General features: G+C 44.8%; 1 protein-coding gene across 1 annotated transcript in view; it reads right to left on the bottom strand.

Annotated features, from left to right (window-relative positions):
* The window catches only part of LOC106565257 (plexin-B1), a 119,815-nt gene that overhangs the window by 33,555 nt on the left and 66,614 nt on the right, over window positions 1–19,646 (bottom strand). The window contains 3 exon segments of the mRNA XM_045691429.1: window positions 3,616–3,798; window positions 6,009–7,182; window positions 7,396–7,485. Of these exon segments, the coding sequence (XP_045547385.1) occupies window positions 3,616–3,798; window positions 6,009–7,181 (1,356 nt within the window). The 5' untranslated portion in view covers window position 7,182; window positions 7,396–7,485.

Raw genomic sequence — 19,646 nt, 5'->3', positions numbered from 1 at the left:
GTGGCTCAGCCCCCCATGCCCCGTTTTAAACAGTGGCTCAGCCCCCCCATGCCCCGTTTTAAACAGTGGCTCAGCCCCCCCCATGCCCCGTTTTAAACAGTGGCTCAGCCCCCCCCATGCCCCGTTTTAAACAGTGGCTCAGCCCCCCCCATGCCCCGTTTTAAACAGTGGCTCAGCCCCCCCCATGCCCCGTTTTAAACAGTGGCTCAGCCCCCCCATGCCCCGTTTTAAACAGTGGCTCAGCCCCCCCATGCCCCGTTTTAAACAGTGGCTCAGCCCCCCCATGCCCCGTTTTAAACAGTGGCTCAGCCCCCCCATGCCCCGTTTTAAACAGTGGCTCAGCCCCCCCATGCCCCGTTTTAAACAGTGGCTCAGCCCCCCATGCCCCGTTTTAAACAGTGGCTCAGCCCCCCCCATGCCCCGTTTTAAACAGTGGCTCAGCCCCCCCCATGCCCCGTTTTAAACAGTGGCTCAGCCCCCATGCCCCGTTTTAAACAGTGGCTCAGCCCCCCCATGCCCCGTTTTAAACAGTGGCTCAGCCCCCCCCATGCCCCGTTTTAAACAGTGGCTCAGCCCCCCCCATGCCCCGTTTTAAACAGTGGCTCAGCCCCCCCCATGCCCCGTTTTAAACAGTGGCTCAGCCCCCCCATGCCCCGTTTTAAACAGTGGCTCAGCCCCCCCATGCCCCGTTTTAAACAGTGGCTCAGCCCCCCCCATGCCCCGTTTTAAACAGTGGCTCAGCCCCCCCATGCCCCGTTTTAAACAGTGGCTCAGCCCCCCCATGCCCCGTTTTAAACAGTGGCTCAGCCCCCCCATGCCCCGTTTTAAACAGTGGAACAGCAGGAAATGCTGCCCGCATACTTCGACCTAATGGATTGAACTGTTTTGTGACGTGTAGCATTTGTTCATTTGGGGGGGAAATGTAGCATTTGTTCATTTGGGGGGGAAATGTAGCATTTGTTCATTTGGGGGGGAAATGTAGCATTTGTTCATTTGGGGGGGAATGTAGCATTTGTTCATTTGGGGGGGAAATGTAGCATTTGTTCATTTGGGGGGAAATGTAGCATTTGTTCATTTGGGGGGGGGAAATGTAGCATTTGTTCATTTGGGGGGGGGAATGTAGCATTTTTTTGTACTGGATGTCATTGCTCTTTCTTCCGACTTTTGGCCTCCAGGAAGTTAATACGACATTTGTGACAATGAAATCGCATATATTTTTTATTTAACTAGGCAAGTCAGTTAAGAACAAATTCTTATTTACAATGACGGCCTACACCGGCCAAACCCGGACGATGCTGGGGCAATTGTGCGCCGCCCTATGGGACTCCCATACACGGACGTTTGCGATACAGCCTGGAATTGAATTTGTGTGTCTGTAGTGACACCTCGAGCACTGAGATGCAGTGCCTTAGACCGCTGCGCCACTCGGGAGCCCAAGCCACTTGATGGCCAATACAAATCAATCGATGTCCCAATATCAAATCTGATCTAGTTATAGAGCTTAAACAAATAGCATTTTCAACAAATATCTCTTTCACTGCCAATTCACCTAGAGGGTATCAGTCTTGTGCAGAAATACGCAAGCGAGAGACGCACATGTAAGATAATATGTACTTTATTGTCAATTAACTTACAGAGAACAAAACAAATGTGCCTTTAATGCTCACAACCCAAACCCCCCCAAAGACACTCACACACCGAGGGGTTGGTAGCAATGGGCCAGCCACGGTGCAGCACCACTAGAGCAATTGTAAGGGGTTATGTGGCCTGCTCAAGGGCACAATGGCAGGCAATGGTATCTAGTATGTCCCAGGGTCATATATAGTTCTGGGACTACAGTTAGGGACTTCATTCACACAATTCGGCAGTGTGCGGGTGTGAGGACTGATGAGTCTACGGAAAGAGAAAAGGGCCTTCTGTTTAGAACTGTTTTTTTACCATCTAGTTGCCACTAGTCAGCGTCTGTGCACTGTGACACACACGGAGTGTGACACGCACAACAAAGCCCTGAGTCATGGAGTGATATTAGCGAGCCAGTGGTGTTGTTTTGTGGTCAGTGTATACTTTTTTATTTTTTTTTACTGTTAATGGGTGTCATTGTGCTGATAGAGCTTCCCTCCACTCTACCCCACTCTGCCCTGGTCACAACCGCAGGGCAGCTATTGACCAAAAAAAAATAAAAAATGGCACAAAGCGCTAATTGTTAGCGCTATTCACCATTCTGAGAGTGAGAGAACTCGCTACTGTTATGTACTCGTGATGCGTATAAATACTCTGATGTGACTTCTCCTTGGCGTCACTGACAGCGATAGGCTGTCAGCAAATTTAAACTACTGAGATTCACCCTAAGAGCCCCCCCCACACACACACACACACACACACATCCTCACCACCCCTTTAAATTTCCATGTTTGGGTGACATAAACTCAATCCCTGGCCCTAATGTCTTTCAAGACCATATTTGAAGTGTGGTGTCCCCCCCCGTGTATCACTGTCATGGTAACACAAAGGTCCCCCCCCCAATGTGCCCTGGTCCATGAACCCCAGAAGACACAGCTCCCCACGCCACCCCCCGTGACCTCTGCTCTCCACCAGGTGATGGCACCACACATAAATCTAGCGGACAGAAAACCGTGCCTCCTGTTCACACCAGCTTCACGTGACCCCAGTCAATAAGGAAAGCCAATGGACTGGACTTGTCCCAGCCAAACCAATGGAATTGACTTATGCTAGCCAACATGACAACCCAGTGGATTGGATCTATCCCAGCCAACATGGCAACACAATGACCTGGACTTATCCAAGCCATACCGCCTAGACTTTATGTTGAGTTTGTATAGAGATGTCCGTTCCCTGTTCTCTATATCACAGGATGGTACAGGGTGGATGTACGAATATCCCCCTCGTAGCTTGTACGGTTAACAATAGTGTCAGTCTACACGGCCCTTCTTCTGTCAGTGACCAGGTCCATGCTGGACCAATACTGCCTTTCCCTGGAGTAACTTACAGGGCTTTCTCCCAGACAATGGAGGACTACGACTACGTTTTACGAAACAGGACATGAATAAAATGAAGTAAGGGGAAGAAAGAGAGCTGTGGGGGGGGGAATACCAGCCGATGAAAAGGGGAGAGAGAAAGAGAAGAGGTCTTACTGTGCATAACAACAGTACTAGTGTTGTCTGGCAGGTCCATGGAAAAGCAAAACGCACCCAGAGCCAATTAAGAAGGACGCATTAGTTACCTGGGCCGGTCTGCTGCTATTATTTCTGGAGTGTTGAGTACAGTCTGCGCTACTGTGGAAGATGCTATTTCTGACCTCTTGGTGCGCTTGTTTGTGTGTGCATGTGTTCGTGCGGCAGTTTGCGAATACCTGGAGCTGTAGTTATCTACAGATTATCAAAGGCTCACTTCATGCAAAGGAATGTACTGGAATATACTTTATACAAAAACAACCAGCATAGGACATGTCTAGTCAGGGCCCAAAATCCACAAAGGGTTCTGATCTAGGATCAGGTCGCCCCTGTCAATATAATCTTATTTTGATCGGTATTGAATGTGGTCCCCGTATAGCATAGATATAAACCGCTCCATCAGTTTGATCTCTATGGTCTCTACCTTGCGCAGGTTCCCCTTGGAGTCCCCCAGGAAGGCGATGGTATGTCCCACCCTCACGCTGACAGCCACTGCGGTGAGACGGGCGGACGGGCTGTCCAATATGGGCTCGGTTTCCACCGGCACCCGGCTGGCCATTGGACTGGGGGTGTGGTCCGAACCACAGGGGTAGGCATCAAGGGTATTCTATAGGTCAGGCGGGAAGGAATATGCAAATTAATGTAGTTTAGAGATGTATAAGGAAGTAGGACACAGTTTATTAAAACAGGTCAAATGTATCTACAATGAAACAATAGGGTTACAGTCAGACAACAAGTCTAAATGCAGATGGATTTGCGCTTAAAAAGCATGACTAAGGTCAAATACAGATACGCAGCGGCAACTCATTCACTAGTATTATTAATTGTGTGGAAGGTAAGACAGGTGCTAAAAGTCTAGTGGCTCCCTCGAATCCTATACGAACACAGTCACGATTTATACTGGTAGGGTTAGAGGTGAGGGGGAAACTATTGCAGGAATCCAGGCGAACGATGTTCCAAAGTGCTTTAAAAAAGACGTTTTTACTTTGACCCTTTGACAGCGGAAGATCTGTGGTTGGACAGGTTGTTTTTTTGTTCCGCAGGTTTTGGGAACACCCGAGAGCAAGTCATTACTAGATCAAGAACCATTCCGAGTACAACAATCTGTTTTTACAATCTCCCAAACACAAAACGCATCCACGGAATTTCATTATGACACTGTGTCAAGATAAATAACCAGTTAACGTGTACCTGCAAAAACAAAAAAAGGGGAAAAAAGCAGCAACAACAGGAGGTACAAGGAATAAACATTGGGATCTACCACTGTTCATAGTGGCCTGTTTTGATGGTTTCCTATGGTGTTGTTACTATTTGTTACAGAGACTTAGCCCAGCACTATCCCTATCTCCCCATAACCCTATCTCCCTCCCTCACACACCCCCCCCAATCTTTCGCTTCCTCCCCTGGCTCTCCTTGCCTGTCCTGTCTGCTTCACTGTTGCCATCTCCCTCCTTCGCTTCTCGGCGGTGGGTGACTTTATCTGTCCTTGTCAGTCCTCGTTAAACATGGCCCTCCGGCTAATGAAGGCTAATGCCGCAGATCAATTCCCCCCATACAATCCTATTAAATTACCCAGCATGCGTCCCGCCCTGTTTCCTATGTAGTGCACTACTTTTGACGGCTCTGGTCAAAAGTAGTACGCTATACAGGGAATAGGGTGTCATTTGGGACACTGCACCACCACACTACTGTTCCCCAACCCTCACTGAGGTAAACAGCCTTCAAGGGTCAGAGTTTAACAATTGTTCTGTTTCCTCTATGTGATGTATCATTAAACACACTGTGGCTCAGTGACCAGCTGTAGTTGGAGCGGTAGTCGCACCAAAGGTACACACAAAAGCGCACATACAAGTATACACGTGTATACAGCACACACACACACACACACACACACACACACACACACAAAAACAACATGGGAATTTCCAAAGCTACAGTGGCATTACGAGAAAATAATCAAATTGAATTCCCCAAATAGGAGGATTACATTTGTCTGTACTAAAAGATCAAATGAAACGTCATTACATTTCTAACATGGAGGTCACGTTGCTGAAACCGAATGACCCCAGAAAGCGTCTGATCTAGTAGCACGCTCAATAGTAGACTTACAGTAAATCTAAAAGACATTCGGACTTTGAAAGAAACATCTTCATTCGCACATGTCGAGGAAAACCAGTTCAACTCTATTTTACCATCCTCTAGTTGCATTCTAAGTACTTAAAACACGGTTACAGCATACATGCTACATTATTAGCGCTTCATAATATTCTAATACTACCACTAGGTTTTCAAATAAGGACCAAAACGTATCAATCGCATGCCATGTCATTTCGTAATACATACCAGCTGAAAATAACTATTAAATAAAACACTACCAGACACAATAAAACAAGGATTACTGTTTACAATCTGGCACAGAATGGTTACAAATTATTGGATTTTTGGCAAGGGGCACCGGAAAGTACCCATTGTTGCCCCACAATTTCCTCATACGAGGTAGCCTAAATATCAGCAATAAAAGGGACTGTAAACTAAAGTGCTTCCAGAGAAACAACACAATAAGGAATTGGCAAATAGACCTGGGTTCTAATAGTATGTGAAATTATTTCAAATACTTTAGTGGGCTTGAGTGAGCTTGTTTGACACTATGGAAATGAATGGAATAGTCCAAAATGCCAAACCCCGCCCATCTGAGTCTCAAGACGGGCTAAAGCGAAATGCTAAAAGATTTGGAAAGATTACGAACACTATTTGAACCCAGGATTGTATAAAATAAGGACCTGGCAAGTCAATCCACTCATCCCCACTCCTACTCACCGACGGCAGGTTGGCACAGTTGGATTTGACCTCGTACTCGATGTAGGCCGCCTCCCCCCCTCCCTCGTCCCGGCCGAACTGTGTGTAACACAGGTCCCTGGTGGAGTTGATCCTCTGGTCCAAATCGTCAAGATTGAACATGCAAAGAGCAGAGTCCTCGCTGGGTCGTGTGGACGAGGCCTGCCGGGTGGAGAACACCCCCAGGAGCACCTCTGCCTGCTCAGCATCGCCCCCACTCTGCTTGGGTGGTAGACCAAGGCGGACAGCCTGGAGCAAGTTGTAGCTCTTCCCGGCCGCCGAGCGACAGGCCAGGGGCACTTCCACGTACGAGTAGTAGGCTTGGTCATCCAGGCACACACGTGACACGTAGGTGCGGTACTCGCGAGACTGAGACTTAATGTCACGGCGGTAGAACAGGAAGTAGACGTGCTGGCGGTGGGCGAAGGATGCCACGAAGTGGTGGTCGTACTCCGAGAGACGACCCGCCACCGCTAGCTTCGCCGTTTCTTCGTAGGAGAAGACGGGCTCCTGGGCCAGGTTGCGTGTGGAGATGGGTGGGTGGCTGCTGGTGTAGCCACGGCCCACAAAGAGCACGGGCTGGCGGTCGGGACGGGAGCGCACCACCAGGCCCACCGTGCTCACGTTGGGGTGGTTAGCAGCCACGTACTGCGTATCCACGGGCCGCTCGGCCGAGAACAGCACCGTACCCACCGAGTCCAGACTCCGCTTCTGGCAGATGCCCTGGTTGACGCTGCCGCAAGTGATCAGTTCCATGGCGTAGGGGTCCACCAGCAGGAGCTTGTTGTGGTTGCTGGTGCGCCGCGCTTGCGGGCAGTTGCTCTCGGTGACGGGGGGCAGGCACTCGCGGCTGTCCGTCACGGGCCCCGTGTTGTCCTGGAGCTCGGCGGTCAGATTGCGGTCCAGCTGGAAGAGGTGGTCCCGCGCCCCCACGTAGATGCGCCCGACTGCAGGGTCCGGGTGCAGGGCCAGGTGCTCGAAGAGGGCGTCTGTGCGGGTGAAGGTGGGGTAAGGGGAAGAGGGGGTGGAGGAGGGGTCAGAGGCCCAGGCCAGGCCATAGGAGGGCCAGCTGGCGGCTAGCAGCAGCGACAGTACTGGGACCGCCGCTGGGACTGAGAAACCATGTCGCACCATCCCCGGAGGCATGGCAACCATTCTGGCAACCAGGAGAGAAAGAGAGAGATTCACACACTATTTTTAACCATAGGTACGTATATACAGTACATAGACGAGATTCACAACATTTCTAAGTCCCTTGTACATACACTTGTACACTACACATTTACATTCAAAAACAAGGCCCTGTACAAACTGATAAACTACAACTTATACCTCTATTTGACGAATGAATAGGATAGCTTTTCCTCACCATTTGTTTCCAACGATGCGTTACAGAGGCATGTCACCTCTTGACCTCCCAGCAGCTTGGTTTGGTTAAAAACACCTCTACAGCTCCAATCTGCAAGACAAAAGGGAGACAAAAGGACAAATGGTTAACATCTCTGTAAACCAAGGAACACCAGTCCAAGTATATATAAAGATTTCCACTTACCGCAACACCTCAAGAGTTAGCAACAAGTGCTAGCAGCAACAAGTGTTACCCCAACACTAGTTAGCATGTTTCTTATTGAACAAATCCCTTCAGATCCCAACACATAAAACACAAGTCTATGTAAAAATAGGAAGTCATCTAATCCTGCTCCAGCAGAGACACATGTGACAGACCAGGTTCAGAATCAGGGTTCACACTCAGGTCTCCTGCACTCCATAATAATTAATTATCCCCCTGAGCGACACTGTGTTTGGTTGCGCACTGTGACTTGTCTTGATCGCACGTTTGACAAAATGGAGCCCATTTCCATTGAAATTCCAGTCAGACCTGCCTTTTCCCAACAACATCCGTTTTCACTGGCCTGGGAAGCCATTCTTATCAAAAGCCAGGTCAAGTAGTGTCACTCATAGAGAGCTTTCAGTACTACACACACTCATTGCTCCAAGCCCTCCCCAATTCTAGGCTACCAGGCAAAAACACTTCACTTCAGCCACTAACACCCCTGGACACTTTAACCACAGTCATTCCTGGCACCAACATACTGTGTGCGTCCAAAACGTCATCCTATTCCCTATTTAGTGAACTACTTTTGACGAGGCCCCAAAGGGTTCTGATCAAAGGTAGTGCACTATATAGGGAATAGGGGTGCCATCTGGGACATAGCCAGCCTAACTCTCACTCTGCCTCTGCACATCTCCCTCTCCACTTCTGTACTCCCCCACCCCCCCTCCCTTTTTCTCTTTAGTCACTGGCACGGAAGTAGGATTATCCACTGCTAGTTCAGACGGATCTCTCTGTCTGTAGTGAGAGGAGCAAGAGAAAGAGACACACTGAAATATAAACTATTCACCCCTCTGCCACACCTCATTCCTCACCACAATGGAGCCCTCTTTACGAGGAGGGGTAGAGGTTTTATCTGGGAAATAGGGTAAAGGCTTGGCAGGGGGCCAAACTATTAACGAGAGAACATTTTTACTCAAGCATAATAATTACCACCGTTTTTAATTTTTTTTATCTGTATCATTTTGACCTGACATGAATTACATCAAGCCGTAATTTTGCACTTCCTCTACAAACGTTTGTTTTTCCGCTTGATAGCCTGCTCATGTATAAGTAATTACAGTTCTATGGAAAGTTTTATCAACTGAAGGCACCAGAGGCAAAGTCGCTCTTTGATTGATGCCTTAGTTGGTGAACATTCAAAACAAGCAATCCAAACATTGAGTCGGGATTCGGAGGGAAGAAAGGACACACTGACAAAACACGATCCAAAAGACAGACTCTCCCCTTTGATTCGGCGAAGGAACAACAAAAACAAATTAAAAGCCAAAAAAGGGTTCCTCTGGCTACAAGTTGTCAGGTCGTGAACCCCCTTTCCTGAGCATACCTGGGTTAAAAACACTATTTGAAATCATTCAAAAAGCTTCAACCGGGCTCCATTGAGCTTGCCTGGTTCAAACACTATTTGAAATCACTTAAAAAGCTTCAGCCGGGCTCCATTGAGCTTGCCTGGTTCAAACACTATTTGAAATCATTTAAAAACGCTTCAGCCGGGCTCCATTGAGCTTGCCTGGTTCAATGGAACCAACAGAACTCGCAGAAATGCAAAACCCCACCCATCTGGCAATCCATGCAGGCAAAAGCAAACTCAAAACGTATTTGAAAGATTTCAAATTAGATAGAAATGACAGAACCATCTTCAATACCAAATGAGACTATTCGTGTTATTCAAAATGCATATAACCAAGGAACATCCAAGACAATCTCCTCACTCTGTCTCAGCCTGATTGCCCTCTAGAAAAGACTCAACCCTGTATATTAAAAAATAGGAAAAGGAAACTGAAGATGGACATCTCAGTGGAAGACTGGGACAATATATGCAGAACACAACATTCTGTACTTCTACAAACTCAAGAACATGGAGGAAGTTCAGTTGGAAAATCTACACGTTTTTTTATTTATTTTTTAAATCACTCCTAGAATCAAAAGCCAACAGTTAGGCACACAGCAGCCGGCGGCTGTGTGGCCATGTAGATGCCAACCACACATGTTTTTGGGGAATGTCAGAAGATGTTTTGAGATAATGTCTGCTTAGTGTTAAAAGATGTCCTGGGATATGAAGCTCCTAGAACTTGCCATGTAATGTATCCTGGCAATATTCCAGAGAATGTGATGGGAAGTGATAGACCGCTGCGCCACTCGGGCAATATCTAAGGCACTGCATCTCAGTGCTAGCGGTGTCACTACAGACCCTGGTTCAATCCCGGGCTGTATCACAACTGGCAGTGATCGGGAGTCCCATAGGGCGCTGCACAATTGGCCCAGCGTCGTCCGGGTTAGGGGAGGGTTTGGTTGGGGTAGGTCGTCATTGTAAATAAGAATTTGTTCTTAACCGACTTGCCTAGCTAAATGAAAAATACAAATATAAAAAAATAAAAAAATGGAAGCCTCAAAATCTAAAGAATGGCAAAGTATAATCCAATACATCTTTAATTTTGGAAAGCTTGACATACGGTGCCTTCAAAAAGTATTCATATCCCTTGACTTTCCACATTTTGTTGTGTTACAGCGTGAATTTAAAATGGATTGAGATTGTGTCACTGGCCTACATACAATACCCCATAATATCAAAGAGGAATTATGTTTTTTATTAAACATGAAAAACCTGAAATGCCTTAATAAGTATTCAACCACTTTGTTACGGCAAGCCTAAATAAGTTAAGGAATACACATTTGCTGAACAAGTAACTTATTAAGTTGCATGGGACTCAGTCTGTGTGCAATAATAGAGTTTAACATGTACCCCACACATACATTTATCTGTAAGGTTCCTCAGTTGAGCTGCGAATTTCAAAAACAGATTCAACCACAAAGACCAGGGAGGTTTTCAAATGACTTGCAAAGAAGGTCACCTATTGGTAGATGAGTGAAAAAAAAGCAGACATTTAATATCCCTTTGAGCATGGTGAAGCTATTAATTACACTTTGGATGGTGTATCAATGCACCCAGTCACTACAAAGACACAGGTGTCCTTCCGGGCTCAGTTGCCGGGGAAGGTGGAAACGCTCACGGTTTTCACCATGAGACCAATGGTGACTTTAAAACAGGTAGAGTTTAATGGCTGTGATGGGGGAAATAACTAAGGATGGATCAACAACATTTAGTTTAGTATTGTGGAGTAACTACAATGACAGAGCGCAAAGAACACAAGCCTGTACAAAAGAAAAATATTCCAAAACATGCATCCTGTTTGCAATAAGGCACTAAAGCATTTTGAACAAAAATATAAAAACGCAACATGCAACAATTTCAAAATTTTTATTGAGTTACAGTTCATAAGGAAATCAGTCAATTGAAATAAATTCATTAGGCCCTAATCTATTGATTTCACATGACTGGGCAGGGGCGCAGCCATTGGTGGGCCTGGGAGGGCATAGGCCCACCCACTGGGGAGCCAGGCCCAGCCAATCAGAATGAGTCTTTCCCCACAAAAGGGCTTTATTACAGACAGAAATACTCCTCAATTTCATCAGCTATCCGGGTGGCTGGCCTCATCCTGCAGGTGAATGAGCCCGGATGTGGAGGTCCTGGGCTGGTGTGGTAACACGTGCGGTTGTGAGGCCGGTTGGACGTACTGCCAAATTCTCTAAAACGACATTGGAGGCAGCTTATGGTAGAGAAATTAAAATTAAATTATCTGGCAACAGCTCAAGCGGACATTCCTGCATGCCAAATTGTACGCTGCTTCAAAACTTGAGACATCCATGGCATTGTGTTGTGTGACAAAACTGCACATTTTAGAGTGGCCTTTGATTGTCCCCAGCACAAGGGGCCCCTGTGTAATGATCATGCTGTTTAATCAGCTTTTTGATATGCCGCGCCTTTCAGGTAGATGGGTTACCTTGGCAAAGGATAAATGCTCACTAACAGGGATGTAAACAAATTTGTGCACAAAAATTGGAGAGAAAATAAGCTTTTTGTGCATACGGAACATTTCTGGGATCTTTTATTTCAGCTCATGAAACATGGGAGCAACACTTTACAAGTTGCGTTTTTATTTTTGTTCAGTATTAAAACAGCAAAAATGTGGTAAAGAAATTAACTTTGTCCTGCATACCAAGCGTTATGTTTGGGACAAATCCAACAACGCATCTGAGTAACACTTCATATTGTCAAGCATGGTGGCTGCATCATTTTATGGGTATGCTTGTCATCAGCAAGGACTACGGAGTTATTTAGGATAAAAATAAAACGGAATAGAGCGAAGCACAGGTAAAATTCTAGAGGAAAACCTGGTTCAGTCTGCTTTCCAACAGACACAGTGAGACAAATGCACCTTTCAGCAGAACAATAACCTAAAACAAGACCAGGTATACACTGGAGTTGCTTACCAAGACGACATTGAATGTTCCCGAGTGGCCTAGTTACAGTTTTGACTTAAAATTGGCTTGAAAATCTTTGGGAAGACTTGAAAATGGCTGTCTAGCAATGATCAACAACCAACTTCACAGAGCTTGAAGAATTTTCAAAAGAATAATGTGCAAATATTGTACAATCCAGGTGTGCAAAGCTATATATTATGTACCTACTTTATAGCAACTGCTGTTTGTTTCTGTTGATACTCTATATTGTTTTTGCTGTATTGTTTTGAAAAAGACTAAGCATAGAAAATAGAAATGATTTAACATCATATTTGAACCCAGATAGGGGAGAGTGGGGTAAATCGAGCCACCCTTGTTTCTAGGAAGCCATACACAAAATGTATCATTTGATCACATATTAATGAAGAGGTCATCATTTCATGGCCTGTGAAGGAAGAAATCACATGGAAAAAGTGGTAAGCAAGTAAGGTCCAAAAAACTGATTTTCACCAAGTCAAATGAATTTATGGTGTTTCAGAATTCTTGTATCTAAACCAAAGTAGATCACTTTGTTCTATACATCAGTTGGGGTCTCTATAACCTTCAATATGAGGTCCTAAACAGAGCATTAAAGTGCATCCTTGTAGCTGTGTGGGCTAATATAGTTAAAAGGTTTACCCTGGGGTAAGTTAAGCCAATGGCTATGGAGTAAGTTGAGGCAAAGGTTGAGCAAATGTAAGTGTTTTCTTCCCAGGTGTAATTGCAAGGCATTATCACTGTGATATGAGGTAACAAAATTGGGCTGGCCCATGTTAAGTTTTAAATTATTAAAATAAAAAAAAGAGCTTTGTGATTGTGTTTAACTGTGTTTGGGAAATAAAGATAGACATGGTTTTAAAAAAAAAGGTACAGTAGTGGTAATATTTCATTCAGTAGAGAAATGTGTAAGCTCCTAACTTACCCTGTCCCGGTGGCTCGACTTGACCCATACTCGGGTTAAGTTGTGCCAAGAGACCACTTTTTTTTTGGACAAGCTATGTTTTCAAAACTAATGTTTTGATTAATTCAGATTTTCCAGTGATACACAACATCCTGAAATATATGTAGATATCTTTGTTAAAAAGAATACCATATTTCCATTGGAGTGATGCTGAATGTACAAAAGTGGATCAACTTACCCCACTCTCCCCTACGTTTGTGAGCATGTCACGACTCTTCCCTATACTAACCCTGCCTCGCAAGAAGGATCGCTAACCCTGAGAACGCTGCAGCCCCAGAGCCTAGGGCAGCCCCGTCAGGAATGACATGTTAACTCCGTGAAAGACTATAGCAACAAACAGTGTTTCTCCCATTTCCTCCATGACCACCGGATTCTGGGGGTCGCATGTAATACCATCGCGGGTCATGGTGAATTTGGCACAGCCCAGTTACGTGGTTGTCACTTTGAATGATGGCAAAAAATCTTGCAGGCCTGTGCATTCACGGTCCAAGAGCAACAGTTGGGTCAGTTCAACGTCTGTTAATCCTTTTTTTCCCTTACTCCCTTCCCTCAAACTTATTTTCGGAAATAAAGCTGCCAGAAAACGTACGGCACACTGGCTTCTCACTCCACTTCGTCCTGTTTGACTTGGAAATGATTTCCTTTTCCCGAAGCAATAATCCAATCAGCCTAAACTTCATTCAGAGTTTTTTTGATATACGAGAAAGGGCGAATGGAGCGGTGATTCAATTCTTGTAGTCGGATCTCCAAATTCGATTTTGCCTCCAGGGGAAGTCGTTGTTTTTTGGGGGCGCTTTAGCCGGCAGGTTAGGTATCACTGTGAAAGGAGAGCGGGGAGGAAATGTGTGCTTGTAATTGGTTTATCTGTTATGTAATGTTTCTTTCACCTCAGAGTAATGGAGTATTCCTTTTCCCCTCTGTCTCTTTACTGATTGGAGTGGACACAGAAGCTAATGCACTGGATTCCTATGGTCAAGCTGTGCAGACTGAACAGAGTATACAGTGTCTAGGCCTACTGTCAAAGTAAAGCTGCGGACCAAGCCTGTTTGTGTAGAGCCTAAATGTGTGGCCAATGTATATGCTTATTTGTGTTTGTGAGATATAGCCTTACTAGCCTACATGGGTTTTCAATTGACCTATACAGGTTCTCATTGGCTGTACTGCCCTTGGATATGGAGAGGTCACCATGGATACAAACTAGGTTTTCAGGGATTGGGGTATACTGGGGTATACTTTCAGGTATACTGAGTACAGAACTCAAGGAGGTCAACTGGTCTGGGCCTAGCCAAGCAACCAGACGACTACGGAGTATTCCTGGGAGGCCATCATCTGTTTACTGGAGTCGACTCCCACACACAACCACCATCTCATTCAAATCAAGCCCAAGTCAGTCAGTCAGACACACACACACAGAGAGAGAGAAAAAGGGACAAAAAAGATATAGGACAATTGAAGGGAAGAATGAGGGAGAGAAAGAGCGAGAGAGGAAAAGAGCGAGACAGACCCAGAGAAATCACCACAAACAAGTGCTCGCACGCCTCAGTGCTCCCTGAGAACTGATGGAATGTGACTAATGATAATAAGCCACAAATGGGGGGGGATAAAAAGAGAGAGAGAGAGAGAGACATTAATTACAGGGCTTGCCCATATTTCCCATGCAACACTCACTCATTCAAAGACCGGGGGAGAGAGGTAAGAATGGAGCAGGAGAAGTGGACTCCCACCCCACACCCACACTCTCACACCCTTGCCTTTGCTCGACAGAAAATCGGGACAAAAATCAGGTCTGCAGAGTGCACACGGCCTTCTGCGGTCAGTCACTTCCTAACATCAACAAAGAGCGTTTACAAAGGATGCTTTAGAGCCCATGTTCAATTACACAAACACTGGCGTCGATGTACCCTCCCCCACCCCACCCCACCCCTTTTCACAGTGCAACTGTTACAGCACACACAGAGAACCCTGTGATATACAAACACCTTAAACCATTTGGGGAAGCTTGTAAAGGCTAGCCGACGAGGGTCAGTACAAATGTACGCCATTGTGCTTTAAATAAGCAAAAGCATCAAGTGGCGTGAGTGGGGAAATTACGACAACGTTAGTCAGCCTTAGCTTATCACCAAACGTGTCTGATCACGCCCCTGTATGTTTTCATTAGGATATATCAGAGGGTGATATGTACGGCTTCCATTTCAGAGGGAGCAAACATTTATGGGTGCGACTAAAGGATTGTGAGTGACTGGCATGTCAACCCAACCCCCTAAACCCGGGAGACCCCTAATGAGGGTCCAAAAAGCAGTTAAAAATGTCCTTCTACTTTGAGAGTATTTTGTGTAGATTGTTGACAAAAAAAATGACATTTAAATCAATATTAATCCCACTTTATAAAATACAAATTTTGATAAAAGTCAAGGGCAGCAGCTAATGGGAATCCATAATAAATACAAATACTTTCTGAAGTCACTGTATGAGTTTCTTTGACACTGTCATTGGTGAGGTACTGCATACGGCAGATCCAGAATCTGACCAACTGTAATATCTACTGTAGTGTCTCACACCCAAGAATCCCAAAGTATGTTGAATGGGAAGGGATAAGTTGCTTGTAAAAACTAAAAGTACAGGGCATGGTGGAGCACCATTTGGGGGAGTGTCGGAAATCACTTTCTTGAACTTCCAGATTTGTTTTTTTGGACCATCTGGGGGTGTATCCGGATGACCCAAAAAACAAATCTGGAAGTTCAAGCTCTGTAAAATTGGTTGTTGATCATTGCTGCACAGCCATTTTCAGGTCTTGCCATAGATTTTCAAGCAGATATAAGTCAAAACTGTAACAAAGCCACTCAGGAACATTCACTCTCTTCTTGGTAAGCAACTCCAGTGTAGATTTTGCCTTGTGTTTTAGGTTATTGTCCTGTTGAAAAGTGAATTCATCTCCCAGTGGCTGGTGAAAAGCAGACACCCAGGTTTTCGCCTATGCTTAGCTCCATTCCATTTATTTTTTATTATGAAAAACTACACAGTCCTTAACTATTACAAGCATACCTATAACATGATGCAGCCACCACTATGCTTGAAAAGATGGAGAGTTGTACTCAGTAATGTGTTGTATTAGATTTGCCCCAAACGTAACACTTTGTATTCAGGACAAAAAGTGAATTGCTTTGCAACATTTATTGCAGAATTACTTTAGTGCCTTGTTGCAAACAGGACGCATGTTTAGGAATATTTGTATTCTGTACAGGCTTCCTTCTTTTCACTTTGTCAATTAGGTGAGTATTGTAGAGTAACTACAATGTTGTTGATCCATCCTCAGTTTTCTCCTATCACAGCCATTAAACTCTGTTTTAAAGTCACCAATGGCCGCATGGTGAAATTCCTGAGCGGTTTTCTTCCTCTCCAGCAACTGAGTTAGGAAGGACGCATGTATCTTTGTAGTTACTGGTTGTATTTATACACCATCCAAAGTGTAATTAATAACTTCCCCATGCTCACAGGTATATTATTTTTACCCATTTACCAATAGGTGCCCTTCATTGCGAGATATTGGAAAACCTCAGTGGTCTTTGTGGTTGAATCTGTGTTTGAAATTCACTGCTCGAATGAGGGACCTCACAGATAATTGTATGTGTGGGGTAGATAGATGAGGTAGTCATTAAAAAAAATCATGTTAAAACACCATAATGGTACAGAGTGAGACCATGAATCTTATGAGACTTGTTAAGAAATGTTCCACTCTTGAACTTATTTAGGCTTGCCATAACAAAAGGGTTGAATACTTAGACTCAAGACATTTCAGGTTTTCATTTTTAATAAATTTGTAAAAACACATTTTTAAACATAAATCCACTTTGACATTATGGGGTATTTATTGTGTGTAGGCCAGTGACGAAAAAAAATCTAATTTAATAAATTTTTAATTCAGGCTGTAACACAACAAAATGTGGAAAAAGTAAAGTGGTGTGAATACTTTATGAAGGCACTGTATCTGTGACAGCACACACCTAGCCACTGGGCAGCAGTATCTAAACTCAGCAAAAAAAAAGAAACGTCCCTTTTCAGGACCCTGTCTTTCAAAGATAATTCGTAAAAATCCAAATAACTTAACAGATCTTCAATGTAAAGGGTTTAAACACTGTTTCCCATGCTTGTCCAATGAACCATAAACAATTAATGAAAATGCACCTGTGGAACGGTCGTTAAAACACTAACAGTTTACAGACGGTAGGCAATTAAGGTCACAGTTATGAAAACTTAGGACACTAAAGAGGGCTTTCTACTGACTCTGAAGAACACCAGAAGAAAGATGTCCAGGGTCCCTACTCATCTGTGTGAACGTGCCTTAGGCATGCTGCAAGGAGGCATGATGACTGCATATGTGGCCAGGGCAATAAATTGCAATGTCCGTACTGTGAGACGCCTAAGACAGCGCTACAGGGAGACAGGATGGACAGCTGATCATCCTTGCAGTGGCAGACCACGTGTAACAACACCTGCACAGGATCGGTACATCCGAACATCACACCAACGGGACAGGTACAGGATGGCAACAACTGCCCGAGTTACACCAGGAAAGCACAATCCCTCCATCAGTGCTCAGACTGTCCGCAATAGGCTGAGAGAGGCTACCTGAGGGCTTGTAGGCCTGTTGTAAGGCACATCCTCACCAGACATCACCGGCAACAACGTCACCTATGGGCACAAACCCATGACCCTCCAGCATGACAATGCCACCAGCCATACTGCTCGTTCTGTGCGTGATTTCCTGCAAGACAGGAATGTCAGTGTTATGCCATGGCCAGCGAAGAGCCCAGATCTCAAACCCATTGAGCGCGTCTGGGACCTGTTGGATCGGAGGGTGAGGGCTAGGGCCATTCCCCCCCCAGAAATGTCCGGGAACTTGCAGGTGCCTTGGTGGAAGAGTGGGGTAACATCTCACAGCAAGAACTGGCAAATCTGGTGCAGTCCATGAGGAGGAGATACACTGCAGTACTTAATGCAGCTGGTGGCCACACCAGATATTGACTGTTACTTTTGATTTTGACCCCCCTTTGTTCAGGGACACATTATTCAATTTCTGTTAGTCACATGTCTGTGGAACTTGTTCAGTTTATGTCTCAGTTGTTGAATCTTATGTTCATACAAATATTTACACATGTTAAGTTTGCTGAAAATAAACGCAGTTGACAGTGAGAGGCCGTTTCTTTTTTTGCTGAGTTTATATGATAATAAATGTTTTCATTATTACTCATGAGTTGAATCTTTGAAAGGCCATGTTTATTCCTAACGTAATTGCCCAGGTGTTAACTTGCATAACTTGTATGATGTCGGTGCTTGTGAGAGAAGTACTGTATCACATCCGGCCATGAATGGGAGTCCCATAGGGCGGTGCACAATTGGCCCAGCGTCTGGGTTAGGCCGGGGCAGGCCGTCATTGTAAATAAGAATTTGTTTTTAACTGACTTGCCTAGTTAAATAAAAATAAACTAGACTGATCTGTGTCCAGTTAGTTCAAGTAGCCTTTATTTATCAGTGTGCTTCAAACATTTTCTTCTAAGACTCTGAACTGAGTCATGTTACAGTTTGTAATATGTTACAATCAACGCCTGCCAAAATCTTTAAAAAGTTGGCCACAGATTATGTTACAGGCACATTATTTATTTTCTGCATCAGACTTGACTCTTCTTCCAAAACTCTTGAAAGGGCTGAGTAGAGTTTCACTGTTTGTTTAATTTATGATATTGAATTGTTACTCACCATCAGTCCCTCTTTATAAAGACACTATTTGAGCCCTTTCACTCTGAGCAAGTCATAACATTACAGAGATAGCCTTTCAAGTGTTATTGATAGTCTACAGATTGTCAGAGTCCCTGTGTGTATTTCTTTTATTTGGTACAAGTCGTTTCTTGGCTTCTGCCCCAGCCTTTCCAGACGGAGTTGGGTCGCGATACAAGTAGTGCCCCATGAATAACTGTTCCCCAGCCTGTCAGTTGGCCTGACCGCTTGCCTGGCTAGTTATTTATAGAGAACAATGGCCGCTGAACTGAAGAGAACACATTCCTCCTCGGCAGCTCAGTTGATTAACTTTCTGATAGGGAGATTACTGCGTGTGTGTTCTTCCGGAAAGTTATTCTCTACTGGTACAAGACTTAAAAAATGACCGTATTTAAAAAAATTAGCCCCTTTTAGGGAGAAGTTTGTTCTCACACTCTTTTGGTCATGTTCCACTGCTCTGGGGGAAGAGAAACTTGTCACTAGGAGAGGGGACGGAAGTTCCCATGGCTATTAAACTTTATGGCCCCTGAGGAGGAGTGACTCCTGTGTGAGGGAGGCTGATGAGTTGTCAGAGGGATGGATATCCGGAAGACAGCGGCTTGGTTGAGGGGATCCACCTTCCTTCAAGGGGACAGATATTGGCGTGACATATGAGAACTTTGATCAAACTACTCCCTCTGTCTGTGTTGTGCTCACAACAGTTAATGTTAAAACTAAGGAGCTCAGATGGTCCTTTCTCTGAAAACTTACTTCTAAAGCAACTCAACAAATGTTACTCTGTAAACTTATGAATTTGAGATCTAGAAATATATATATATTTTTTTAAAGGAGTTATTGTGGGGACACAATCTGAGGAACTAATGTATACCCTGTGAAAGTAACCACTTCTTCTGCTTTACTTCCATATGACGTCCCCATATCTTTTGAATCATCA

The sequence above is a fragment of the Salmo salar genome, chromosome ssa12 (assembly GCF_905237065.1).
Source record: "Salmo salar chromosome ssa12, Ssal_v3.1, whole genome shotgun sequence".
NCBI classification, from domain to species: Eukaryota; Metazoa; Chordata; class Actinopteri; order Salmoniformes; family Salmonidae; genus Salmo; species Salmo salar.
The sequence above is the reverse complement of the archived record's forward strand: the minus strand, read 5'-3'. Positions and strand labels throughout refer to the sequence as shown.